The following is a 26828-nucleotide window of genomic DNA, read 5'->3' on the forward strand; positions in this document are numbered from 1 at the left end:
GCGGTGTAGCTGCCCTCGGGTGCAGCTGCGCAGGTGGCTGCCGTGCGGGACTTGGGCGTCCTCGTGCTGCGACGGGCCCGAGCCCCTGCAGAGCGGCGAGGCGCCCGGGAGGGCCGCCCGCCCCCTGGCACCCCGCAACAGCCCTGCGAGGTGGGCTGCGCTGCGGGAGCCCGGTCTGCGGGGGGGCCCCCTCGTGCCACGCTCACCGCCCGCCCCCCGCCCCCGCAGGGCGGGCACCATGAACCCCGCGCAGGGCACAGTGGGCAGCGACCCGGTCATCCTGGCCACGGCCGGCTACGACCACACCGTGCGGTTCTGGCAGGCGCACAGCGGGATCTGCACCCGGACGGTCCAGCACCAGGACTCGGTATCCTTTGGGGCGCGGGGCGCGGGGCGCGGGGCGGCGGGTCCCTGGCGGCTTCCTTAACTCTCCCCGCAGCAGGTGAACGCGCTGGAGATCACGCCGGACCGCACCATGGTCGCCGCCGCAGGTAGGGGCCGGCCCTTCCGAGAAGCGGGGCCCGCGTCGCGTCGCGTCGCGTCTCTCTACGGGGCAACCGGCCCGGGGGAAGTGAAGGTGGGCGCTGGTCCCGGCTCGGCCGGTATCAGTCTGCCGTTTGCGCTCTGCGCATTGCCCGGAGTCTGCGCGGGCTGCAAGGGAATGGCTGAACGAAGCCTCTTGGCCGCGCAAGTCAATCATCCTGATTAAAAATCCGAAACGACCCGCTAGAATCCTGCGCGCAGATGGAGCCACGGGGTGGGGAACGTTCCCGAGGTGGCATCCTCTGAACTAAGTTGGAAAGGGCCCTGGAAGGGCTTCGGCTTAACCCTCCAGGGCAGGGTGGGCTGGTCTGTTCCGGGAGACCCTTTGCCCCCTGGAGGATGAAGTCCCGGGATGCGTTTGCGGGTGCTCCGGAAAGTTAATCCCGTGCCTGCCTCTCTGCTCTTCAGTTGTCTTCGCTTAAAACGGTCCTGCCCACTCCTCAGATCAGAGAGTGTTTTCTTCCACAGCCCCGCTCTGAGGGTTGGACTGGTGCCCCTTTATTCCTAGAGGCTGTGTGCGCTTTCTGGGAGCCCACCACTGCGCAGAACCAATGAAAGCAGTTGCAGAGGGGCCCTGACCTACTGCCATAGAACCCCCCCCCCCAAGAAAGAAAGCTAGGTCGATTGATCAGCCAGGGTCGCTGCCAATTTCACTTGGAGAGAAATTCTTCTTAACCCAGGTGTGCCAACTGCCTTTCCCCTTTTCTCAGCCTTCCGTGTACTTCCGCCACTTTGGGACATTTGCGATAATGTTCTAGCCTGGGGGTGCTCAGTCTGCAGGCCCCAAACCGCTCCCAGAAGTGGCTGAAAGGAAAAACGTTTGTCCATCTGGAGTACTATAAACGATCATCTGTGCTTCCTGGCCCCCACCCCGTTTTGGCTGGTCCTGCCCACTTTGGGGGTGTGGCAGCTCTTGGCTTGCCACCCAAAGGCGATATATGGTCTTCAGCAGGAAAATGCATGTCGTAGGGAAGGGGCACCCTGCCTACGCTGGTCACCGTTTCCTGAGGTGGTTCTGCTTATGATACGCCTTTCCCATCCCTCCCCCTTTTTAGAAAAAGCATCGATGTCGCCACTGGCATCCTTTTAAGTTAAGGAGACCGACTGATGATATTTGCATAATGTTGAATTTGTTGTCTGTATTTTTTATGCTGTTTTGGTGTTATTGTCGTGATCATGATCGTTCTTGTTACTTTGTGCATTTCATTTTTTTTAAGGAAACAAAAGGGGAGCCTCCCAGACAGTTGGATGAGTTGGGGTGCAAGGTTGCTTAGCCAGGCTGGGGTTAAGAGTAGTGACAGAGAAGTAGTCCTTAATCTCAGAGACCGTCAGTCAGTGAGAGCCACAGGTTCAGTCCTTTAAGAATTGCAGGGCCGAAGGAGCCTTATCCTGACCTAGTACTGCTTTTCTCTGCTGTCACCGCTGCATGAAACTCGTTTGTTGCTTTGGCCTCCCATGAACTAGTTGGTGTTTGTTGCCCAGGTTACCAACACATTCGCATGTACGACTTGAATTCCAACAACCCCAACCCCGTGATCAACTACGACGGGGTGAGCAAGAACATCACCTCTGTTGGGTTCCATGAAGACGGCCGGTGGATGTACACGGGGGGCGAAGACTGCATGGCTCGCATCTGGGACCTCCGGTGGGCCTTTCACTGTTGACCTCCTTCCTTCAGGGGAAGCCTAAGAATGGCCCCAAGTACACAGGGAGGAATCAGGCGCACGCCTCACTCACATGATGGGGACTGTTGCACACTTTAGAAAACAGAGGAAGGAGTAAAACTGACGAAAAGATGATTTAGGGAACTAAATGACCCAAATCTCATGAGATCTTAAGTGTGTGCATGGAGCTCTTGTAAGATTTTGCTACCTTGTTAAAGTTTGATCGTTCTTACTGTTCTGAAGAGGACAGTGGGAGCCCTCCAGGGGCCCCGTGAGCATCTTGATGGACTGAGCACCTGGATAGATGCTGGTCCAGCCTGAATGGGATGCTCCTGCGAGTTGGGCACCTGCATCCCATTGCAGATGAGAGAGCCCGAAGGAAGGCTGTGCAGCTTTGAATCCGGCAGGGCGAGAAGCTGATCTGAATCGGGAGTTTCTTAGTGTGACAATAAACAGTTAACTCCAAAGCGATTGAGATGTTCCTCTTGGGGGGCAAGTCTGAGTTGCAGTTTTTGTCTTTTTCCCAGCAGAATCTGTATCAGAGGCCCTTCAGTATCAGTTTTGGTGAACTTTCCTCTTTTTTGAAAGTGCCTTCCTGAGGTTGCTCTTTTATAGTTTTGTCTTAAAAGAGAAAAGGTGAAGGGATGAAGGGAAAAGGAAGTTAGCAAACCCTGCTCACTGTAGGACTGAAAAAATACATCCTGGAAATTCTGAGGGCCTGAGTGCTTCTAGGTTTCTCCGGAGGGAGCAGCAATCTGTTGCGGCACCAACAAACAAGAGTCTGGTGGCCCGTTAAAGGCGGCTGTATTTATTCTGGTGGAAGCAAGCGCCATCCGGAGTCTGCAGCTGAGAAGGTCTCTCCTGGGCAAATGTGTTGAGGTTTTCATGGAAGAGTGTGGAGCTGACCCAGTAATGAATTTTTGGGAAACACAACCGCTCGAGAATGGTGGTATGCCATTGTGATATGTGACGGCACAGTGGCCGTTGCCATTAAGTAGAGTTGGGGCTTCTGCAGGCTGTTTGGATGGTCCTGGAATGCAAGGAGGCCCAGCAGGTCCTTGGCTCACCCCCGTCATGTCTGCTCTGTTTCCAGGTCACGCAATCTTCAGTGTCAGCGCATTTTCCAGGTGAATGCGCCCATCAACTGTGTGTGCTTGCATCCCAATCAGGTAGCTCTCAGCTCTGGCCCTGAGGGGGATCTCCTGCTTTCGTGTTGCATCGGGGAGAGGGCAGGGGTGCTGCAGGAGCAGAAGCCTTCTGCGTTTTCCTCTCCTAGGCTGAGCTTATTGTCGGGGATCAGAGCGGGGCTATTCACATCTGGGACCTGAAGACAGACCACAATGAACAGCTCATCCCCGAGCCGGAGGTCTCAGTCAATGCAGTGCACATTGATCCGGATGCCAGCTACATGGCTGCAGTCAACAGCTCGGTAAGGGTAGCCTGTCCTGCACTTGCTGAGTTCCTCCGTCAGCCTTTAACTTGGCTGCTCGCTTGGCAGGCGGAATCAGATTTCAAAGGGCTTTGGCCAAGAGCCTGCGGACCACGTCCTCTCAGCCACGTCTCCTCTTGCAGGGCAACTGTTACGTGTGGAATCTCACGGGTGGCATTGGAGATGAGGTGACCCAGCTCATCCCCAAGACCAAGATCCCTGCACACAACCGCTATGCGCTCCAGTGCAAATTCAGCCCAGACTCCACGTGGGTAATCAGTGAGATTGTTCTGTTTGCCTGGCCCTGGAAAAGCAGGGATCTTCCATCTTGGGGAGGGGTGGGGAAAATGTTGGCCTGGGGGAGCAACTGGCTTTGGGGAAGAGGATTACTGTCGGTATGCTATGTGTGGGCAGAGCTACGGTCCCAACAAAGACAGCTCCCCTTTGTGGTGGGCATGCATCTCCTGGCACCCTCTGTCCAAACCCATGCTGCGCTTCAGGCTTTGAGGAGTCTCTGCTGCTGTCACAGCCAGTCTGGAACCCACGCCTAGTCGTGACGGGGCAGGGAGTGGGGGCTGCCTCCTCCTTCCCTTGCGCATTCCAGCCTCAAGTGATGGGACAAGCTGGCAGAGAGAGGGAGCCAAGGGCTTGGGAGAGAGGCAGGTCCTTCCAAAGGAGAGGGTGGTTTGGCCTTGCCCAGCCTGGGAGATGGAGACCTCCCTGAATTTGGGAGCCTGATTAGTTAGGCCTGATCCAGCAGTTCCTTTCGTCTTCTGTTTGTCAATTCTTCATCCATCCAGCCTTGGATTTGCCTGGGACCCATCATGGACCTTATGCCTTCTAAAGAGGTGCTTTCCCACCAACGTGCTCCCTTCCTTCAAGAGCCCACCTGGGAAGCTTCCCAGTTCCTCAGATAAGGCCAGAAAAGGGGCCAATGCTCTCTGATTTGGAATAACGGGACGGACCCATCAAGCTCTTGCCTTCAGCTGCATTTGCTTTTTCTCCCTGCTCCAGGCTTTTGGCCACTTGCTCTGCTGACCAGACGTGCAAAATATGGAGGACCTCCAACTTCTCGCTGATGACGGAGCTGAGCATCAAGAGCAACAACCCTGGGGAGACCTCCCGCGGTTGGATGTGGGACTGTGCCTTTTCGGGGGATTCCCAGTACATTGTCACAGGTGAGAAGGGCAGCGCCCACCATTCCCACCTTGGCTGAGGAAGTTGCCCTCGGGCTGCCCACTTTCTCCTGGAGCAGGAAGGAGTTGATGAATCTCCTCCCCACCCCCTTTGCCAAGAATATAATAGACGCCACCTAAACAGCATTTTGAGCACACCTGTTCTTCCTAGAGCGGTATTAGTTTGGAAAAGGAGAGCAACTCAGTGGCAGGGCCATATTTTGCTTCCCTTGTGGAGACAAGCTGGCAGCTGGGCCTCTGGGCTTCGTGGTGTTCCTTAAGGACTAAGAATTCTAGAGCTGGGAGTTGCTCCAGAGGCCATCAAGCGCATCCCCTGCTCTGCACAGGGATCCACGTGAAAGCAGCCCAGGCAGATGGTTCGGTCACTGCTGGAGCCCATTCAGTGGCAAGAAGCCCCCCCTGCCCTAGGTCCAGGGCTCCACCCTCAGACTGTTTGCACTGTTTGGAAGCGTGTGCCGACTCTTGGAACCCACCCATTCTTCTGCATCCAGCACCCTGGGCCCAAGGAGAGGGGGTCTTTGCCTTTCGTAGGACACCACTCAGGGAGTTGAAGGGGGCTCCCATCTCATTCCCCGGATATCTTTTCTGGAGGCTGGACACTCTGAGTTCCCTCGGTCTCTCAGAAAACTTAAGTTTTCTGTTCCCTGGTCATTCTGTTTGTGGACCTGGTCCTGTTTTCTGCGGGGCCCTTCCAACGCGCTGCAGGAGTCCGCGGCATGGGTTGGACCCGTCTAGAGAAAACAGCCAGCCTTTGGCTGCCTGTCCCCTCCTCCTTTCTGGGAATCGGCCCTGCTCTGCTGAGCACGCTCTTCCTTCCGCAGCCTCCTCAGACAACTTGGCCAGGCTCTGGTGTGTGGAGACGGGGGAGATCAAGAGAGAATACAGCGGGCATCAGAAGGCGGTCGTCTGCCTGGCTTTCAACGACAGCGTCTTGGGCTGAGGAGCAAGGGACGGCACCTCTTTGCCAGCGGGGTCTGGCTTCTCGGCAGAAGAGAATACTCCGGTTGGGCTCCGTCAGCCATTCTTCTTTCCGCGGAGGGTGCGGAGTCCAGTCCAGCCAGACCGAGGCTGCGCTGACAGTCTCTGCCCTTTTGCTTAATCGGCAGGTGGTGCAGGGCTGCGGCTGGCTTCCCTTGTCTTTCCCATTTGAAACATGTCCTTAAAACCAGGGTGGAGCTGGCAGAGAAGGCTTCGAAACAGGGCAACTGTGCCCTTTCCGTGGGCAGTGATAGGTATCCTCATCTTGGCTGCCTCTAGGAAGAGCCACCTGCCCCCTGGTTCTGGGATGAGCTGGTCTCTTTCCTTAGGCCCCTTTTTCCAGGTCCTGCTGCAGATCCTACCCCCTGCCCTCCCATCCCCCAGCCCAGCGGAGGCTGGCACCAACTCTTCTGAGAGTAATTGTGGGCTCTACCTGCTAAATTGGCCCAAGAAGGAGTCCGGCTGGCAGAGGGAGAATGGCTGCCTCCAAACAGGGTGCCCATCCCCTTGCAGGAGGGCCCGGCCTCACTCTGGCCCTCCCTTCCCCAGGCAACCCCGCGGGGCCAGCAGGCTTAGGAAAAAGAAGCAAAGAGGTTGGGAAACGGATCCTCTTGGGCCAAACCTGCAGGGAAGCCTCGTCAGCAGAGGGCAGAATTTTCCCTGTGGCCCAACAGGCGTGACTGCTAGTGCACAAACCAGAAGGTCCCATAAACAATGTTTTTTTTAAAAAAAGGCTTTCTTTCACATAATGCTTGTATGGATCTACCTTCACCATGAAGCTAATTCTCCCAGAGGCAATCGTTTACACGGTACAGTTGAAAGTGACAGACTTTGTAAATATATATATATAATGATGAGCACAAGATGACTGTGCAGTGGAATTGTTTTTCCTCTGGCTGGTCCAGGTTCAGAACACAGGCGCTCCTGGGAGGCAGAAGGGCTTGGGCGGAGAAGGGGACACAGGTGACTTCAGGCGCTGCTTTGGTTCAAGCACAGGTGAGCCGAGCCAGGGAAGTTGGTCTCTTTGGCCGTTCACTCAGGAAGGTAGTAGAAACAGATGGAGATGCAGATGTTGTTTGGGAAGCAGATGTCGATGCACAGGTAGATGAGCCGCTGCTTTGGGGGATCTGTGAGGAGCACAAGTGTGTGTGGAGAGGTGGATTTGGGGTGGCAAATCTTCGGATAAGCATTCAGATTTTAGAATAGTGGCAGGGATAGGCTGCATTGGGGGTTGCTCATCTGGAGGAAAATCCCGTATTGGATCGCTACGTTTGGCCTTAAAAAGCCTCTAGATCTCAAGGTTTGTGAAACCCCCTTGGCCAACTCTTCGTCCTTCAGAGGGAGAGGTATCCCTTTCGGCTAAGTAATGTTGACTTCCGTGAGTTTCACACGGAGGATTCAGAGGGAAGGGAAGGGAAGGGGGGTTCAGAGGTTCTGGATTGGATTCTACCCATTTCTTCCACCCACCGACATCTGCAACGTTCTCAGAATATAAGGTGGTTGGTGCCTTGGCATTTTTGTTTTTGTGCCTTGGAGTCGTTGTTGACTCCTGGAGACTGCCTGGACTGATCCGTGCAGTTTTCTTGGCAAGATTTCGGAAGTGGTTAGCCATTGCTTCCTTCCTAGGGCTGAGAGGGAGGGACTGGCCCAGGGTCACCCAGCCAGCTTTGTGCCCAAGGTGGGACTAGAACTCATGACCTCCTGCTTTCTAGCCTGGTGCCTTCAACTGCTGCACCGAACAGGCTCTCTCGTGCCTGGTTTACCTTAGATCAGTTAAACAAGCCTGGCCACGTCCCAACGCGTTTCTCCTGGTCTCTTGCCCCAACCGCACTGCCTGTGCCAGTGATGGAGGCGGAGATGGAGTGAGGAGGAGAGATGAAACCCACCCTCATTGCACTTAGCAGCTGTGCCTTCAGCAGGGAAGGGAACTGCTGGGCTCCAGATGTTGCTGGCCAGCAGCTCCCAACAAATGCTAGCATTAGCACTGCTGGTTGGGAATGTAGGAGTTCTGGTTTGGCCTCAGCCAGAGGGCCTTCGCTTGCAGCCCAGAGGGAGCCAAGACCCCCTGGGGGCTTTAGCATGGCTGCGCCTGTCGACTTACCATCTTTCTTCTTAACCCAGTGGATAGGGGCCTGCTCGCACAGGGCCCTGGCAGCCTCCCCTGCTTCCTCTGGCTGCACCAGGCTCCCTGGCACAACCCCCAGGAATTCCCGGTAGTACTGGGTGCCATCGCTGGGAAGCAGCGGTGGATCCCCCTGGTGAAGAAAGAAAGGACGGTGAGGGGACCTTGGTGTGGCCCAGCCTGCCCACTCAGCCCCTTGCCTCCCCCAGCCACTCCACTCCAGGCCCCTTGCACCACGGGAAGCCCTTCCCAGAAGGGCAACCAAGGCATTAGGGGAGCCTGGCCCTCTGTCTGAGCCCCGCTCCCTCAAGAGGCCTGCCCTGCACTGTTTCCATGCGCTTCCCTGGAAAGCGTTTAAGGGCCGGAGCAGCCTGGGGGCACTGCCAGGCCGCAGCTCTGCCCTGCGAACGGAGGAGAGGCAGGGACCTATCAAGGGGATGGAGTGGATCTTAGAGGTGTCGCTGTTCCTCTAACTCCCGGCTGGGGCGGCCGCCCAGAGCTGGAAAGCAGCTTCCGTCCCCAGGGTGGGTTGGGTGAGCAGGTGCCCCGTGGTCCCCTTTCCCCCCTGCTCCTGGAGGCGGCTTGGAGGCAGCGTTGGTGAGGAATGCCAGCTCCTGAACGGACAGGGCAGAAACTTGAGCTGCCCAGCCTCGTTCTGATATTTGCAGCAAACAGGGCCCTCTGTCTTCCCAGCACCAAACCTCTGCCCTCAGCGTGGCTGACGAGTTACTATTTCGTTTCGAGGTTGTGCGCCTTGCCCTGGCTTCTGCCGCAGCAGCACTTCTGACAAAGCAGCTTTGTTCCCTCTCCTCTCGGCGCCTGAAGGCCGCAAGGAGTGTGCCGGCCCCCAGGATTCTATCGCTCTGGGTTCTATGCTGGTTTAGGGGATAATTAGTCATCGTATCCCAGCTCAGGAACGAGCAAGGCGTGGGTGGCTGGGGGCAGGGTGGGAGCCACCGAACAGCAGCAAAGGGGTGGGGTTGGGGTTTTCACACCCAGTTTTTGGGTTGCGAAGGGATTTTTAAGAGCGCATTAAGCCCACTGGCAGACCAAGACCCCTTCCCCCCTTTGCTTCCGTTTTGAAAAGTGGCAAGAAATTGCACTTCTACTCTTTGGACAGTTGCTGACCTCTGGATGCCCTGCAGAAAGTTTTGCACGGAGGCAGAAGTTTGTCTCCCCCCAGGATGGCCAGTAAAGATGCAAATAGGGGTCGTGTGCTGAAACGCATAATTGCACAACAAGGGCCAAGCAGGTGTAAGTCTCTTGGATCAGAAGTCTCTTGGGCTACACCCTCAGGGCCGGTAGTCAAGCCTGTCTTGAGGCTCGGGGCTGGCCTGAGATGCCAGGCAACCAGTGCCAGCCCGAGAGCTGTAGGGACAATGGCTGATTCAGGAGGAGGCGGCTTCCAATGGCCTCTTTGGATTTCAAGCACCTCTTGAAAATTTTGCTTTGAACAGAGGTGACAGCACGCCCTCGAGAGCGTTAAGAGTGCCTCACAAGACCAGGAAAGAGGATGAGGGAACTGAAGCCACCAGCTTGTCTGGTTTCCAGCAATAGGTTGCTAAACAAGTCCTGATGCAACTGTGGGCCTCCTGCCTTGTTCCTAGGAACAAGCCGCTGATATTCAGAGATACACTGCTCCTGCACATGGGGGCCATTTTGCTTTGACGGTTATTGGGAAATCTCCGCAGCAGCAGCCGGGTTTAATGGTTTGTTTATGCTGCCTAGAGCTGGATCCGCAATTGCGGCGAGTCATAACTGATCAAGGGAGTGACGAATTTTATTCTGGAGAGGAAAAGTGATTTGGTTGCCTTATGCCCTTCAGCTACGTCAGCCTTCCTCTACTTGCTGCCCCGCAGAGGCTAGATGGAAATTTGAAGAGTCACCCTCCCCCGTTGCCAGGGCTGCCTGGCAAGAAAGGCTCCTTACACTGGGAGAGCAGCCCCCGCGAGAGAGAGAGAGAGAGGGAATGAGGATGAGGCGGGATTCTTCCCCGGCTGTTGTGGGCGCTCACCTTGTGCTCTGACAGGTCGAAGGACGCCTGGGCAGCATCCTGATCCCGGGCATCCATCCTCTTCAGGTAACAGTTGCTCTGCCCTGATGGCTTGTAGCAGACGTAACCCTGCGCAAAGGAGCCGGGCAACGCACGAGGTCCACTAAAGTCACCCAGTTGGATTACACCAGAGGTCGGTCTACCCTTGGCGCCCTTTCCTGTCATGCCAAGGGCCCACCTGTGCCTGCTGAGGTTCACTTGCCCCAGGAGAGAAACAGCGAGAACAAGAGACCTTCCAGGAAGCCTGACTGGAGACCAGAAGTCTCCGCATCTCTGCCCTTCAAATAAGCTGAAGGGGGTGGGATGGGTTAAAGAGCAGGAAAAGGCTTTTGGGATCCTCCCGGGTTCTGGGTGGGTCAGGGGTATCTGTCAGAGCAGAGCCCCAACTGGATCGCCCAGTGTGTGCTCCTGCCCCAGGGTGGGGATGTGATGAGCAGTTTTTTGCCTTCTGAGGAGGGGGCTGGCAGCAGTTAACTGCCCCCCCCACTGGCCTAAAGCTGGCCGCCAGCACAGAATTGAACCCGTGTGTGTGGCGTTTGTGGCAGAATGGAGCATCACCTTTCACATCTCATCTTCCATTCCTAAAAATTGCTGTAGCAGCAAAGACCCAGCTGTTCACAAACCTTGCCTCTTCCATCTTCCCACATCCCTGTGAGGTAGACACAATCATTTCCCTTTCATGCTAGTGGCGCGAACATGGCTTGGCCAGGGCAGCCCAGTGGTTGCACTGCAGAAGTGTCTTTTCTGGCACATCATTGTCTGCACACTCCCCCTGCCCCCTCCCACCAAAGTGTGCTTTACACTCATGCTCCCCTTCAATTAGGAAAGGCAACCCGGAGGGTCCATGGGCTCACATTCTTGCAGTCAAACAAGACGGCTGTTGTCTGGTTACTGGAAGACATGACGTGGTAGATGATGGTCTTCTCGGCCTTGCTGACAACCACCGACTGGTTCATCAAGGATCCCAGGCGATCCTGGAGGTTTAACCGGATTACCTGCAAAAGAGGCTATGAGGACACCCACATGGGGAGGAGTTCAGCAGGTTGCATCAGGCTACCCGCCAGCGCCAGCCCCATTTCTTTGTACATCACCTGTCCCTGCCCTCCCCAGGTCTTTTATGGCAATGTGGCAAATGTGGCTTGGGACTGGTTTGCCAGCTGGTTTTTCCCAAGGGATCTGAACCTGGCCCAAGGTAGCCATTGAGTCTGTAGAGTGTAGGCACCAACTTGGTTCGACTGGTTGCACTTGGTTATTAATGTAGTTTTATTTTTGTGCCAATGAGTCAGTGCTGCCCCCTTCTTAGGGCTGAGGGGGAGGGACTGGCCCAAGGTCACCCAGCTGGCTTGGTGCCCAAGGCGGGACTGGAACTCACTAGCCTGGTGCCTTAACCGCCACACCAAGCTGGCTCTCATATTAATGTAATAGCCCTTATAGAAAATTTTCTTTACTTTTTTAAAGGAAGCAAAGACTCTGACAGAAATAAAGCCAATCCAGAAATCCATGACTTGGAGATGCTTTCTTAATTATCCTGAATTTATGTTGTTTTTTATATCTGATCAGTACTTCCATCAGAGTTTCAATCATCCGTTTTTAAAAAGTGGTATATTTTTTTCATTTGAGTCAATGTGGAAAGAGCACATTGATTTTGACTGTATTGAGAAATTCTGTCTGGTACTTCCGTTGTTCACCAGCTGTCTCCTAAAATTGTTCTTTCTACACTGTAATAGACTTTTCTTGTTCATTTCATTTTTGTAAAGCGGATGGAGTTGCTTGATCCATGGAGGTTTTTTTCTTTTTGGAGCCAAGACTGAAGGCAGTGATTGTGCAAAGGTGGATTCTTCTAAGCAGGCTGCCCATATTCCTCCCTCACTTTTTTTTGATCCAAATTGCACTTAATTTATATGGCCATCTAACACCCTGCAGTGACTCTGAGCAGTAAATAAAATAAAAACAACAATAATCCAAAATAATTAAAAAGTTACAACAGTCAATATACAGTGAGCCAGGCAACCAAATAAACCTCTTCCATCTTACTGATCAGTAACAGACAGACAGACAACAGGCAGCCCTCTGGACCCAATGCTTGAGGGAGACACCAGGTTATATGGCTTTAAGGCAGGCCACAAGGGTTGGGGCCTCCCAAATCTCAGGGCAGGGCAGGCACCACTGCAAAGCGGGCACGTCTCCTGAGTCCCACAAGATGTCACTGCTTAATGGAAGGGACCTGGAACACGCCCACCGTGTTGGATCCAGTGGGGCAGGGGGGTGGTCAGAGACCACTAGAGGCAGGCAGGCAGGCAGGCAAATAACCACGCGGGGCTCTATAGAAATGATAACTAGCAGCTTGAATTGCACTCAGAAGCTCCCTAGGAGCCAGCATAGTGCTGTGTGAGTATATCATGACACATCCAAAATGGCTGGCTCTGCTCCGTTCTGGACCAGTTGCAGCTCCAAATATTCTTCCAGGGCAACCCCAAAAGGAGAGGTGACTGAGGTGAGTGACTGCGAGTGGAGCCTCACAATCCAGAAAAGAGGCGACTGGTGCACAGGGTGGGTCTGTGCAAGAGTCACAGCTGCCACCCGCCCCTTGAGCAAGAGCTGTGAGCCCAAGAGGACCCCCAAGTTCTCCCCCTTCAGCGAAGGCCCTTTGTCTGGGATGTCTGGATTTGGGTTCCTGCCCTGAGCAGAGGATTGGACTTGATGGCCTCAAAAGCCCCTCCCGACTCTCGGGTTCTATGATCTTTTCCTATGAAGGTAGATGTACCTCTAGCATTATCAGTGTGATTTGGTAGAAAAAAATAGAATTCATACAATTTAGAACTGTGGCGAATTATCTGTGGGAGATAAAGGAAGAAAAGGTTTTTCTTCTTCTTTCAGCTAGGCTTTTAAGCAACAGAAACAATTCCACCCGTTTTCTGTTATTCACACGGAATGTGGTGACGTCCAGCCCAGTCTTTGTAGGGTTGCAGCCTTATCTTGTTCAGATGGATGGAAAGTTTTCAGCTACCCCTGCAAGGAACGGGGAGCGGCGGATAGCAGCATTCTGGCTTAAGGCAACGTCTTACCTTGGGCGAAGCCTGGGAGAAGCTGACGGTTGCTGCCACGGTGATGCAGATAATTCCACAGGTCAAAATGGTAGAGAGGGTGGCCCCAAATATCCTGGAAGGGCTTCGGGATTCTGCTGGGGCAGCCCTTTCCTAGACGGCAGAAAGGGAGACCGATCCTCAAAAGCACCGGGATTCCCTCAGTGGCTCATCGGTGGCCATCACGTGTAGCGGCATTCTTTGGGGGGTGGGGCAAAGCTGCTTATGTATTTAGGGTATTACACACACATTCTTGAGCTATATGAAAAGCACAGTGGTGGATTGGAAGTGGTTACAGGTTTATCATATAAAAATATGATAAATTGATCAATATTAATTTAAGATAATCTTTAGCTCCACTGCTTGATCAGTGAGTTTCCAAAAGCTATGGACATTTCCTAAAATTACAGAAATTTGTCCCAACTGTTTTGGCCGTAGCCTATACAGTAGCTAATCTATACATCGTACAATCATCTTCACGTATCCCTAGAAAATAAAGCATCTGATTGGTTTATTTTGGTGATCAAATTGTTCTGCAAAAATATATATGTACAAAGGATATATAATACTTACAGCAAAGAAGACAATTACCTGGGTGATCTTTTCTAATAAAGGATTAATATGGGACTTGCCTCTCAGAATAGGGCCCTCATCCTACAGCACCTATTCACAAAGCCCTACCTTCAGGTTCTCCAACTGGGTCCCTTCCAGATGTGATGGACCAGCCAGACCAAGACATCTGGTTGCGGAAGACCAGAGTAGATTAATCCTTTATGGGACATTATGTCAGATGCCTCCAAGATGGTTCTCTATGTGGGGAAAGGAGATCTGAGCAGGTTCCTGAGTTCTCAACCGGGAGGCCTACTGAATGGTGCTGGACACAGGAGCGGTAGAAGAGCCATCACTTAAGGAACATCCTTCCCTCCCCCAGAGCAATGTCCAGCCAGCCCCTCCATAGAGCCCATGGCTTCCAGCAGGTCCAAACCATTTGGTGCATAAAAGTGCCCACCGCCATTAAGATGGGACTCTCATTCACGGACAGGGTCAGGACCATGGCCCGCCCTGGGGCAAGTGAGGTGGGAAGGGAAGGCTACTTACTGGAGAGAGGGTAGTGTGGGCCACGGCCTGCTGCTCCATTCTTGACGCCACCCTTGCCTGCTCCTCTCCCTCTCCTCTGACTGAGTCGAGGCTCTGCATTTCCAGAGCTCCCAGCTGGAAACTCAAGAATGTGCCCCTGAGGGCCAGGTGAATGGTGTCCCTGGATTCTCAGCCTGGGCAGAGGCATGTGGAGGTGAAACTAGACTACCTAATGGGTGGGAGGGAAGGGGGCTGCAGAGAGATGCTGGCCGGGCCCCAGTGATGCTTTCCCTGCCATGCCCGGAGAGACAGCCAAGGCATTCATGGGAGCACAATTGAGGGCTTTGTGTCAAGGACCTTGCATGCTGGCAGATGTTCCAGGCCTCCGCAGTCCTTTCTTGTAAGAAGGGAACCTGGATGGGGAAGAAAGAGCACATGTCTGCCAGCCCACTCACCCCCTGCAGGCCCAGATAGCAAAGGTTGGGGGGGAGTGATCACCCTGCTTGCCCACCAACTCCAGAGCCTTCTCTTCATCTGCATCTGCATCTGGAGAGATGCTATTTGCTCCCCCCATCTTTACTTGCTTGCTTTTCAATGCGCAAAACAATGTGCATAGTTCTGAAATGTCAGGGATAAGAACTCATCAGATAATTATTTAAAAGTAAATAGTTTTCTCCCTGAAGTTTTTTTTTTTTTTTTGGTAGGCCCATTTTCATGAGGTGCTGAGCTTATTTGTTTGATGATTTGTTTCAAATGGTTTGCATGAAGGATGAACCTGCCCCATTTGATTAGCTTATGGTTTAGTATATTGTGAAAATTGAGTTAAGTGTATTGGGATAATTCATCGACCAAGTTGAGAAAGTTGTGTGAATGCAGTCAATATGTCACAAAAGCATGTTTGTTGTGAAACAGTTGCCTCGCTTCATTTCCCCATGTCTACCCTTCCTCTTCCTGTTCTCCCACCACCACCTCCTTCAAGATTGCAAGACTCTTGGGGGGAAAGCGCTACATTTACAGATTTGAGAAAAAGAACAGCTGAGTCTTTTTCCTTTGAAAATGTAAAAGGCTCCTTCGTTCCTGGTTATGTCTGTGGCACAAAATGTAGCTATCGTGGCAGCAATATGGAAGTGGCTTGTCTTGTTCCAAGATTATTTTTATTTCCCCATCTAGCTCACAGCTTTGCCTTTTGTCTAATATAACCCCTATATTAAAAACCCTTAGTTTAAAAACATTTAAAAACCCTACTAAGGTTTTTCAAGATCAGCCACAGGTCAGCTCCAGGTGCCCCTTGGCTGGACTTGAAAACGCAGTGATGCAAACCCAAAGCTCCTCGCCATGTTCCCATTGTGCAGAAAGCTATCCATTCAGACTCCTGCATGCACACCAAGTAAACCCCCAGCAGGACCTGGTCAGCTCTCCACGTTCCTCGGTGATCTGCTACAGGACTCAGGAGATTCCAGGGCAAGCTTGTCCCAAGATCTGGGCCACATGGGCTTGTCCTCATTTCCCATCCTTCTGTGGAACACCTGCCATCTTCTGTTACCTAGCGATTATACTTGGCAAAAGATCACACCAGCTTTCCTCCTTCTTGAGACCCACTGATAAAAAGAGGCAGGGTGGAGGAGAGGAATGCTTTTATACCAAGCCTGCTCATTCTTTACCTTCAGACAAGCATATTTTTGCACATCACAGCGCAAGGTCAAAACTGGGCATGGTTCCCTCGGCCAATAACCCTCCAGTCTTTGCTTTGTTGTGGCTGAAAAGATGAGCTCTGCGGTCCCTCTAGTTAACATCAGGACATAATCTTAGGACATCAATGTGATGACACCTAATGTAGCAGTAGAAGATAGGGAATCCCTGTAGAAAAACAGCCCTGCAGCGGAGTAGTGGAGAAATCACTTCATCTTGGAGAACTACGGATTTCTTGGGGAAGTTAGCCCCCCCCCCTTTATTTTTTGAGCTTGACCACCTCTGCAACATCTATGGGCATTCCGGCCCCCCACAAGACCCTTGTGATAATATGCTCATTGCACTGACACATCAGAGTTGGAGAACCGGACCTCAGCCCTCCATTCTGTTTACGTCCATTCTTCACTTCAGTTTGTTTTAGCCTGATACCACACGCAAACTAAGCAGAACAAACAAGGACGTAAAACAGTCCATTGGAGCTTAAAAGGGGAAGGGAACAAAAGACCTGTGGAAAATGTATAATTGTCTTGCTACTGATTGTGTTTCCAGCACATTTAAATCTACAATTTGTAATATGATAATGGATATACTATCAGTGAAACAGGCCATTTCTAAGTTACAAATAACTTTTCTTCTGGTATCCAGCAAATAGTATAAAGCTTTATGGATTTGTTTTATAATTATTTCATGTAATCTAGACCAGGAAACAACCTTGAACTATTTCTACCACATGCACACCAGACATGACTTCCCTTTTGTTCATTAAAAAAGCCAAATGACCTCTACTAAAAACGTTCTAAAATTTTGCAATTCACAAAGCATTTGTGAAAGATGGAACATGCCTACATGAGTCTTGAACCCAAAGAACACAGCAGTTTCTTATGCATGAATCCAAATTGATCTATGTTTGTGTGTACATGTGTGTGTGCTTGCATGCATGTTCCCACAGAACCATGTGAGTCAATACATGAACAGAAGGACAGGCTACCACTGCCACCTTCAGCTGCCTGTCTGCTAATTCAAACAGCGGCTAATCCTCTCAGCGGCTTTCGATACCATCGACTGTGGTATCCTTTTGGGGCGGCTCAGGGAGTTGGGTGGGCGGTGTAGTTTTGCGCTGGTTCACCTCCTTCCAGGGCCATACCCAATTGGTGATAGGAGAGGAGAGATCCGACCCTCGACTCCTCCATTGTGGGGTGCTGCAGGGTTTGGTTCTCTCTCCTCTCCCTTTCAACATCTACATGAAACTGCTGGGTGAGATCAACCACCACCATGAGATGAGGTATCATCAATATACTGATGATACCCAGTTATATATCTCCATCCTGGGTGAAGCAAGTGATGCAGTTGCCACCCTCTCCAAGTGCCTGGGGGCTGTGGGGGCCTGAATGGGGAACAACAGGCTTCAACTGAACCCTGGTAAGATGGACTGGCTGTGGATTGATGGCCCCTCGGTTCCCAGGAAGTTGTCATCTTTGGTTCTGGATGGGGTGGCACTGCCCCATTCGGAACCAGTGCGGAACCTGGGGGTCCTCCTGGACTCATGGCTCCTGCTTGAAGAGCAGGTGGAAGTCATGGCCAGGAGGGCCTTTGCACATCTCCGGGTGGTGCGCCAGCTACGCCCATTCCTGGATCGAGATGCCCTTCGAACAGTCACCCGTGCCCTTGTCATCTCTCATATAGACTATTGTGACACGCTCTACATGGGGCTACCCTTGAAAAGTAACTGGAAGCTTCAGCTGGCCCAGAATGCGGCTGCACGGACAGTTGTTGGTGCTGTAAAATCAGCACACGTGGCACCACTGTTACATGAGCTGCACTGGGTACCAGTTTGCTTCCGCGTCCAATTCAAGGTGTTGGTTATCACCTTTAAAGCCCTACGTGGCATGGGACCGGGTTATCTGAGGGACCATCTCATCCCCATAACATCGACCCGCCCCACCCGGTCAGGCAGAGAGGGCATGCTACAGACCCCATCAGCAAAGGAATTTCATCTGGCGGTGGACCTTCTCTGCAGTGGTGCCCACCCTTTGGAATATCCTGCCCCTTGAGTTGAGACGGGTTTCCTTGCTCCTGGCCTTCTGGAAGAATTTGAAGACCTGGTTCTGCCGCCTTGCTTGGGATGGGAAAGGTAACAGCTCCACCTGGGGATGGTTGGCACCATAGCCCCCCCTATTGAATGTGATTCCATCTCCTCTTGGGTTTTATATCTGTTTATCTTATTTATGTTTTTAGATTGTGATTGAGCTTTAGATGTTTTTATTATTGCTTTTATTGTAAACTGCCCAGAGTCCTCCATTGGGGGAGATGGGCGGTAATATAAATTTAACTAATAATAATAATTCCTCAGGCCAGAAGGTGGTGCCAATATGGATAAAAAACAGAGGGTTTCAGGGAGAGGAAAGTTGACACCTGGAGCCTTTCGCAATACAGCTCAAGCTCTGGCCCACTGCGCTGCTGGTCTGGCTTTATCCAGATGCAGATTCCAGCTGTGGCCCTGAACCCTGTGGCCATAAGCTCCATGAAACACAGAAGAACCTATCACTAAATATAACACTGCTGTGAGAAGTCATGTGTATGTCATTAAGGCTTCTCATCTACAAAATTGGACATCTTTATTGGAAAGCATGTGCAAACTATTTTAGAAAGGTGAAATGAAATTATGCACACCTGTGTACAGCATATAATGTGTCATAGGATAGTATGAAGTGTATCACAGTGAGAAAAAGTAGTGAATGAAACCTGATGGAGGCTGGCTAGTTTTCAAGATGCCACAGACTTTTATTTCACCACCAAGTGGCCTGTAGCCTCAGCCTATTGCCTGGGATCCTCGGGGACTAGATCTGGTGGCCAAGGGGCCGTCCACCCTGAGGGCTACCGCAGCTGCTGCTGGATTGATTGATAAGTCGCTCAGTACAGTGATGGGACGGTGGCCTCACGCATAGCTTATTGGGAAATACGTACAGGATTTCTTTCCAGAAAGGCTGTTCGCCACAAGTTATTTTGTTGGCCACTAACAATATTAATTTCTTGTCTACCCTTGAATCCTATTTTTCTTCCAGGCACTCCACATGAATTGCCACAAGACTGTATTTCTCTTTGTTCTGAGCTTCTGTCTCGAGGTCCAGACCATTTGATACCCCTTTGGATAATCTGGACTTGATTCTTTCTTTCCGATGGCCGTTGTCTCCAAGGTAAAATCAGAAAATTGTGTGCCAGATATTCTGTATGTCCTTCTCATGCAGTTTGGGAACCTTTCGCCTTGCTGGAGGTATGTTCTGCTCCAGCAGTTGAACTTGTTGGACTCTCAGGGGCTGTGACTTGGCATTTGGCCAAGCTTTTACTATTTTTACTGACTCAAAATACACTCATGGAGTTTGTAATTCATTTGATGCTCTTTGGAGGGAGAGAAAGTTCCTAACTTCATCTGGAACTTCCATCTCCCATGCTTCTTTTATTCTCACGCTATTCAGTATCGCAAGCTTTGTTATTGCCTTCCAAGGATACTATTGTTTGGTGTAAAGCACATCAACACGTTTTGTCACGTGCTAGCAAAATAATGCCTCAGATCATCCAGTGCAGATTAAAGTCCTGCATAGAAAAGGAGATGCCAGATGTTTAAATCGGCTTTAGAAAGGACAAGGAACACGAGCCATTACTGCTGATAATTGAGGAAGCCCAAGAATACCAAAAAAGAAGTAAATATGTGCCTTGTTGATTATAGAAAGGTCTTTGTGTTGATTGTGGAATGTGCTTAGAAAAATGGGAATCCCAGAAACTTATCCCCTTTTCCTCATGAGAAACTTATATACAGGTCAGGAAGCCACAGTACGGATAGAACATGGCGAGACAGACTGGCTCCAGGCAGCAAAGGAATGGGACAAGGCTGTATGCTCTCCCCTTATCTGTGCAACCTATAGGCTGAATATATATTAAGGGAAGCTGGATTGGAAGAAGATGAGCATAGTTTTAAAACTGGAGGAAGAATCACCAATAACCTGCACTGGGCTGATGATGCTACTCTGATAGCCAAAAATGCAAATGGTCTGCAAGCTCTAGTAATAAAAGTCAAGGAGCATAGTGAAGAGATCAACCTAATGACAACAGGTATAACAACTAACCTAAGAACTGACAGTGAAGTTATTGAAGTGATACATAGCATCTGCCTTTTAGGAACAACCATCAACAGTAAAGAACAAGCATTCAAGGAATACACTACAGACTAGCACTTGGTAGAAAAGTCATGGAAAAATATTCAGATGCCAAGAATCCCTCCAGTCAGAGGAGATGGGTGGTGGCAAGCTTGATAGATAGATAGATAGATAGATAGATATAGATACGTCTATATCTACAAAGATCAGAATCATGCAAGCAACAGTTTTTCCTGTGACACTCTATGGAAGCAAAAGTTGGACTTCAAAGAAGCAGGATAGAAAGAGTAGTAACACTTTCGAACTTTGATGTTTGAGAATACTCCTGAGAATACCATGAATAGCCAAGAAAACAAACAAATGGATAGTAGAACAAATCAGTCCAGAGTTCTTACGCAAGGCACAAATGACCAAGCTCTAATTTTTCTATTTTGGACACATGTGAAGACCCAGCTCTACTGAGAAGTCTTTAATGCTGGGACAAATGGAAAGAAAGTGAAGAATACCAACACCAAGGTAGATGGACTCAGTTACAGCGGTGATGGGTGCACCACTGGAGAACTTGAAAGATCAGGTTAGGGACAGACTGTCATGGAGAAAATCTACAGTATCTATGTGGTTGCTAGGAGTTGACTTGGACTTGATGGCACATGATCAACCTACCAAACCATCAATGCTAGTTGTGAATATATATTCTCAAATAAGATTACTCACAACAACTCTCGTTCTTGGGCTGGCCTTGACAAGTTTTAAGACTCACTAGGCTGTGTGTTGCAGAACTTAAAAAGGCTCTACATGAACTATCAGCAAAGCTAGAATTAGTTTTTATTACTAGATTCTACTGAAACTTAAGATGAAATCAGTTATCAAAGGCAGTTTTGCAGAATTGTGGAGTCTTAGATTTAGTAAAAGCAGCATGTACTTTATTGCAGAATAAATGTTTTTATGTAGACAAAGGTGGGAAAGATGAGCAAAATGTCCAGGCTTCAAAAAGTGCTGTAACTTTTTTTTTTGTGCAGCTTTTGATTCAACCCAAAATAGTTTTTGGAGTTTTTCATAGTTGACATTCCCATTTCTAAACCTAAGGGTATTGGGAATTTAAAAAAAACCTCTTCTTTCATCCCCTTTAACTTTAAAGATTGCTGGATTTCTTTGTGGGAAATATCTGATGAGGATGCTTTGTTTCAAATGTAAACCAAATTTATTTCAGGAGGGGTTTTTTGGTCTACAATCAAATGAGACAGCAAGAAATAAAATTACCTCAATTTTAAACTTATATGGAGTTTTAAAGTAATATTTTTAAGCCCCAGAAAAGGGGTATTTGTAGGTGAAATTTGGAATGCATTAATCATAAACCTCAATATTGCAAGTTTAGCCCAAAGCAGTCAGGCACATGGAATTCTCAGGTGTAGCTAAAGCCATGACACACTAACAAGGTAAGTAAAAATGTAAGGAATGCAAGCTAATCATAAGTACTTGAGAATTATTAGCATCAAGGTTCTTTTGATAACCTTATGTTGAAACAATAATTTAGTTATAACTCTAAGACTCTTTTGCTTAAAGACTGTATTATGTATAAAGTATGATTTATCTTCATTTAATGTTTCAATATGAATGAGCATTATTTATTTAATTCAATTTGTATGGCTGCCCATCTGAACAAGTGACTCTGGGCTGCAAACAATCTTAAAATTAATTAAAAACAATTCCCATCACAAATACAAAATTAAAAGACACAGCCACTAAGGAAGATATCACAATCGACAGTCACTAACACAGCCAGGAGACAGGACCCTGGGCACAGAACCAGGTCTTTAGGGACTTACAAAAGGCCAGCAGGGCCAGGCCCATCCTCGTCTCTGAAGGGAGAACGTTCCCTAGGGCGGGCACTATGGCAGAAAAGGCACACCTCCTGGGCCGTGCCAATTGGCATTAACCCAATCAATGTTAATATTACAAATCACATTGATTGCATTGTTGTTAATTAACTGTAGTTGTGATGTAACCAATCAAATGGAAGTGATAATATGCATGTCTTTGCAACCTACCCCTCTTCCAGGTCTTTGCTTCATGATCTCTTGTTACCCAACCTGTCAAAAAATCAATTTATAAGTCAATGTACTTGTGCCTTGGTCTCTGGTTTAAAATACTCTTAAGGGAAAAATTCCTCTTTCAGTGTAAAATTAAAAGATCAGACACACAAAAAAGAAGCAAGACTTAAGTTTAATGTGATTCAAAGACAGGACTGAAGTTATGTAACAGTTTTACAGGGTCTGCTTGGTATTTTTACAGTGCAGCTTTGTAAGAAAGGCAGATACATTGAAAACAGGTGGCAGGTTCCACTTCGTGGCAAGCACACTTGAGCAACTGCTCTGAGGATCTAAGCATTTAATACAGATTTGACACATTCCTGAATCTCTCTGGAACTGCATAAGCACAAATCCCCCCAAAAGAGATCCATTCTTTTTAAGTTGGTTCAAACAGAAATAAACAGTTTACATAATCAAAAGTGGAAAAATTACATGATCAAAAAATCTTTAGACTTACAAATGAGAAGCTGATAAACCTAAAAGAGAAAAGAGAAAAATTCTTTTTGGAGACATTACAAGAAAAAATTTGTAACAATCTACCTTTTAGCGCTTCAAAAGAGGTTGAGAGATTAACGTAATTTATAATCATAGAATGTCTTCCACTGTAGACAACACAATTATTGCTGTATGAAAAAGTGAGAAATTTCAAGCACCTTCAATACTGAAAATGCTGCCCACGCATGACAACTCGTTGAAATATATTTGAAACAAAAAAAGAAATACCTTTCCCTGGTTCCCAAAAGGTTTTTAAAAAACTCTTTATGTCTACATACTTAAATTTTTAAAGATGACAGACGACCTGGCAACTAATTCTGCGTAAGGAAAACTACCTGAGCACATGAAAAGTGCGATCACGTTTACTGCAGACCGGCATGGCAAAATGGCTTGTACACCTGTTCTCAGCAAGTGCCAAGATAGACCTGCAAAGGATTTTTCTTATGTCCTACCATCAACTCACAAGACTCCAACAGGAAGCACTAAATATGTTAATGTAGCTGCTTCATCAACATTGACTCCAAAATGGCTTCAGGAAAAAAAAAACCCCACCTGCATTCTATTTATGACACAGGAATCCCACTGAAGAACAAAATGCTAGCAAGTTCACTGTTGCCATGAAGAGTTCCCACCACAAATGAGCTCAGCAGTCTATCCTGACATTAATCAAGTAATTCAAGCATGATTCAATCTGGTGAATTGTGTGCATTTCTGATTGATGGCCTTTTGTTACACGCTTCTTGACCAACAAAACCAATTTTCAATACACAATTCACTTTTAAAATCGGTATCAGAATCAGAAGTTCTTTGTGTAACATCCCAGAGGTACATATGAAGAGTGAAGGTATAATTCTTGTTTTGCACATAAAGCAGTGCAAACGCAAGTGAGAAGGAGCAAAAACATTACCAATGGATACACAGTGATTTCCATTCCCTTGAAATTGCATCTGAACCAGGCTCTCTAAGACTTCAGTGCTCATAAAAACCAATCTTAAAATCAAGTCTGAGACACAAGAGCAGCTGCCCTTAAACTGCTCAATTCCCTGAATCTCTGAAGATTGCATCACAAAACACCATAGTGCAAGGTTTAAACAGAGGCCTGCTCAGTCCTCTTCAACTCCGCTGAGCAAGACCCCACCCTGATACCTGAACAGCAGACATTCTAGGACACAGCTGATGCTTTATAGCATCTGAAAGCTGGTAGACACATACTTCTCCCTCTCCCCTTCAAAGTGCATTTTTAAGAGGAATTTGTAAACAGAGAACTCAATTGGAAAGTTACACACTAAAATCATTTTACTTTTGCAAGCAGCAATTGTGTGCACTGCAGGAACTGAGGAAATATTTCCAGCCTGAAGAGACCAAGGCTGGCATGGGGTGAAGAAATGCCTTTTAAGAGCGGGAACATTCCCGTTTCTCAGTCTGTGAGAGCAGGGAGGAGGTCAGCTATGCTATCAACATAGTAATCGGGGACTAGACTTTTGCGCTCAGGACAGTCACTGCTTAGGTGGCTTTTAACCTCATCCAGTGTAGTGACCCCGGTGAGAGTGAGGAGGGTTGTCAGGCCGCAGTTGTTGCCCATGAGGATGTCTGTGTCCAGGCGGTCACCGACCATGATGGTGTGAGCAGGGTTAATCTTAAACTCGCTGGCCACACACTCAAACATGAAGCGGCTGGGCTTGCCAACAATGAATGCTTCGCGCTCTGCGGCAGTCTCCACTGCTTTGACAAGGCAGCCAGTCCCTAAAGGAAGAAAGGAAAAAAAATGAAGCCACCAACAGGGAGAGTGGTGGGTTTGTGCTGCAGGGAAGAACTAGTGCAAACCTGGAACGCGCCATGAGACTTGGTCTTCAGTCTCTGATGGGGAAAAAAGAACCCCCAGCGATATGGTCCCAACTGGGGATGTCCCGCACCTTCGGTGTGCAGTTGAAACCACCCACTCCGAAACAACTTGCTGGCATCACCTCCGCTCAAGCTTTTGTTTTGCTGGGTTGCATGGCTGTCATGCAATCCCAGAAAAGGTGCAGCTTTATGGAGGTTCCCCCATGTGCTCTGAAGGATTTCAGCTTCAGATCCAAAGCCAGCACATCCCAGGTTCCAGGGAGTGATGAGCAACACCCGAAGGAAACCATATGTAAGATGTGACCCAATTATCGTTCCAAACATCAACTGAGCCACGTAAAGCCATAATGCAATGCACAAACAGGCTTCAGGACTACAGAATTTATCGTAACGTAAGTTTCTGTGGACAGAACACCACTTCTGTCATGCGATATTATCCTAGGGGGAAAAAGGGCATGTGTACATGAAATGGAAAAGGAATTCTGAACCTGAAATAAACACACTGCATTTGGCAAGTTCTGGGTGAACTCTGGTCTGGGAGAACCTAGGACATTGTGTTTGTTCCGAGTTTCTGCTAAAACAAAATCTAAGCGGTCTGGTGCCTCCCCGCTCCCCTCCTGCTCTGAATGACCTACATGCCAGCCCATCAACTGATCTTCCCAGCACCTTTCTTTCTTTCCCTGCCCTCCGTTAGCTGCTGCCAATAATTTCCCCATGTGCCTGCCACTCTCCGTTTCCCAGCCACGCATGGAACGTTTTACATCTACCTAATGGTGGAAGTGGGGCAAGATAACGTGTTAAATGTCCCATCTACCAGATCAAAAGACCTTTCTAAATTGCATGTAATTACTTATATTTGAGTATCAGTACCAGAACCTCATCCACATTGGATGGAAAGGCAGGATGTAAATAAATTAAAAAGTAGTAACGAATGATTATCACTCTAAATATACATGGCCTTAATCCAGGGCCAGAGAATGGGGCTTTACTGCTTGGACCAGGGGTGGGGGGGCGCTGTGTGGGGCCTCCACCAGCACCATTTTGAGAAGGGAACTCCATTCCCCAGTGTCATTAATACAAGATCGTTATTTCTCTATAGATCGTTATGCATCTCCCGTGGCCGTCACAGTTACGCTGAAAGAGGTTTAGCGTACAGGCCAGCGGCTCAACCCCAAGATTCTCCGGGGCGGCGGGGCAGGCAAGGGACGCGAGTTGCAGAGCCCGAGAAAGTTAGTGGCGGCAAAGGCAGCTCCCGGGTCCGAGAGCCGCCCGGCCCCGCTCCCACCCGCCTTCCGCGCTGTCAGGGGGCGGCAGAGGCCAGCGGCGCATGGCACTCCGAAGGCGGGGCGCTGCTGGGCAGCGGGCCCGCACCGCGGCGAGCCGGCTTGCGGCGGGGACCGCTGCAGCGACCGGCCGGCCCCAGGCGCCCGAGCCCCGCGGCACGTACCGGGCACGGCGCTGCCGCCCTCGAGCGGGAGGCGGTTGTCGCGGTTGGTGCCCACCAGGAGGCAGCCCCGGCCGTCGCGGTCCCCGCGCAGCAGGTAGCGCAGCGCCAGGCAGAGCTTGCCGTAGCTGAAGTGCTCGTCGAAGCCCACCACCACGGCGCGCACGGCGGGGTCGAGCGGGGCGCGCGCGCCGAAGTGGGCGGAGCCGGGCTCGGGGGCGGGGCCGACGCCCAGGTGCGCCACGCCCAGCGCCTCCAGCTCCGCGCTCAGCGCCGGCCCGCCCAGCACGTAGGCGGCGCCGCCGGGCGGGAGCGCGCGGCTCAGGTGGCGCGCGGCGCAGTAGGCGGAGCCGAAGACCTGGCCCGGCAGCGCCGGCGGGAAGCCCAGCCGCCGCAGCTTCTCCGTGTAGGCCTGGCGCGTCCGCGAGGAGTTGTTGGTCACGTAGCAGAGCCGCTTCGCGCCGCGCGCCTCCAGCCGCCGCAGCGCCTCCGCCGCGCCGGGCAGCGCCGCCTCGCCGCGCCACAGCACGCCGTCGCAGTCGAAGAGCACCGCCTCGGCCTCGGCCAGCACCTGCCGCGCCAGCGCCGCGTCCAGCCGCCGGCACTCCTTCGCCGCCATCGCGGGACGGCGGGCGGGCGGGCACGCGCTTCAGCGCCTCGCGGCCTCGGCTGCACTGATTGGCCGGGGGGCGGGGCGCCCCGCCCCCGCGCGGCGGTCTGGGCGCAGCCCCACCCGCCTCCGGAAACCGGATCCGGCCCGCTCATTGGCTGCAGTGAGAGGGACGCGCGTCTGTTGGCCGAACGAAGGGGAGCCGTTCCGCCCTCGCCGCCCTTTGGCCGTGACGCCAGGGAGGTCCCGCCCCAGTAGGTGAGCTGACAGGCCGTCCGAGCGCTCCCGTTGGCTGACGGCCTTCCCAGCCGCGCCTGCCCGCCGAGGCCGCGACGAGGCTCAAGCAGTCCCGCCTCCCCGCG

General features: G+C 50.6%; 3 protein-coding genes across 4 annotated transcripts; 1 reads left to right on the top strand and 2 right to left on the bottom strand.

The window, feature by feature from the left end:
• Window positions 1–228: 228 nt before the first annotated feature.
• MLST8 (MTOR associated protein, LST8 homolog) lies at window positions 229–6678 on the top strand. 2 transcript variants are annotated; one of them, XM_063315184.1, is made up of 8 exons: window positions 229–367; window positions 440–491; window positions 2026–2188; window positions 3301–3376; window positions 3484–3636; window positions 3780–3904; window positions 4651–4814; window positions 5654–6678. In XM_063315184.1, the coding sequence occupies exons 1-8, from the start codon at window positions 239–241 to the stop codon at window positions 5770–5772; spliced, it is 981 nt and encodes a 326-aa protein (XP_063171254.1). In that variant the 5' UTR covers window positions 229–238; the 3' UTR covers window positions 5773–6678. The 2 variants fall into 2 exon arrangements, with proteins under 2 accessions (XP_063171254.1, XP_063171255.1); XM_063315185.1 differs by lacking the exon at window positions 440–491.
• A 45-nt stretch (window positions 6679–6723) lies between these two features.
• BRICD5 (BRICHOS domain containing 5) lies at window positions 6724–14122 on the bottom strand. The gene is made up of 6 exons (XM_063315102.1): window positions 14078–14122; window positions 13051–13182; window positions 10840–10992; window positions 9947–10054; window positions 7912–8065; window positions 6724–6937 (listed from the first exon to the last, which is right to left on the bottom strand). Exons 1-6 carry the CDS (start codon window positions 14120–14122, stop codon window positions 6843–6845), a joined length of 687 nt encoding a protein of 228 aa, XP_063171172.1. The 3' UTR covers window positions 6724–6842.
• An 8069-nt stretch (window positions 14123–22191) lies between these two features.
• On the bottom strand, window positions 22192–26497 carry PGP (phosphoglycolate phosphatase). The gene is made up of 2 exons (XM_063315020.1): window positions 25860–26497; window positions 22192–24313 (listed from the first exon to the last, which is right to left on the bottom strand). The coding sequence occupies exons 1-2, from the start codon at window positions 26473–26475 to the stop codon at window positions 23988–23990; spliced, it is 942 nt and encodes a 313-aa protein (XP_063171090.1). The 5' UTR covers window positions 26476–26497; the 3' UTR covers window positions 22192–23987.
• Between the last annotated feature and the right edge of the window lie 331 nt (window positions 26498–26828).

The sequence above is a fragment of the Candoia aspera genome, chromosome 14 (assembly GCF_035149785.1).
Source record: "Candoia aspera isolate rCanAsp1 chromosome 14, rCanAsp1.hap2, whole genome shotgun sequence".
NCBI lineage: Eukaryota > Metazoa > Chordata > Lepidosauria > Squamata > Boidae > Candoia > Candoia aspera.

Excerpts from the sequence above, each read along its gene's own strand:
- MLST8 (XM_063315184.1), top strand. The coding sequence starts at position 239 with ATGAACCCCGCGCAGGGCACAGTGGGCAGCGACCCGGTCATCCTGGCC. Across the intron at positions 368-439 it reads CGGTCCAGCACCAGGACTCG|CAGGTGAACGCGCTGGAGAT; the intron begins GTATCCTTTGGG and ends CTCTCCCCGCAG. Across the intron at positions 3,637-3,779 it reads TGGCTGCAGTCAACAGCTCG|GGCAACTGTTACGTGTGGAA; the intron begins GTAAGGGTAGCC and ends CTCCTCTTGCAG.
- BRICD5 (XM_063315102.1), bottom strand. The coding sequence starts at position 14,122 with ATGGTCCTGACCCTGTCCGTGAATGAGAGTCCCATCTTAATGGCG. Across the intron at positions 13,183-14,077 it reads AGAGTCCCATCTTAATGGCG|GAAAGGGCTGCCCCAGCAGA; the intron begins GTGGGCACTTTT and ends TCTGCCGTCTAG. Across the intron at positions 6,938-7,911 it reads CTGGGTTAAGAAGAAAGATG|ATCCCCCAAAGCAGCGGCTC; the intron begins GTAAGTCGACAG and ends TGCTCCTCACAG.
- PGP (XM_063315020.1), bottom strand. The coding sequence starts at position 26,475 with ATGGCGGCGAAGGAGTGCCGGCGGCTGGACGCGGCGCTGGCGCGGCAG. Across the intron at positions 24,314-25,859 it reads GGGCGGCAGCGCCGTGCCCG|GGACTGGCTGCCTTGTCAAA; the intron begins GTACGTGCCGCG and ends TTCTTCCTTTAG.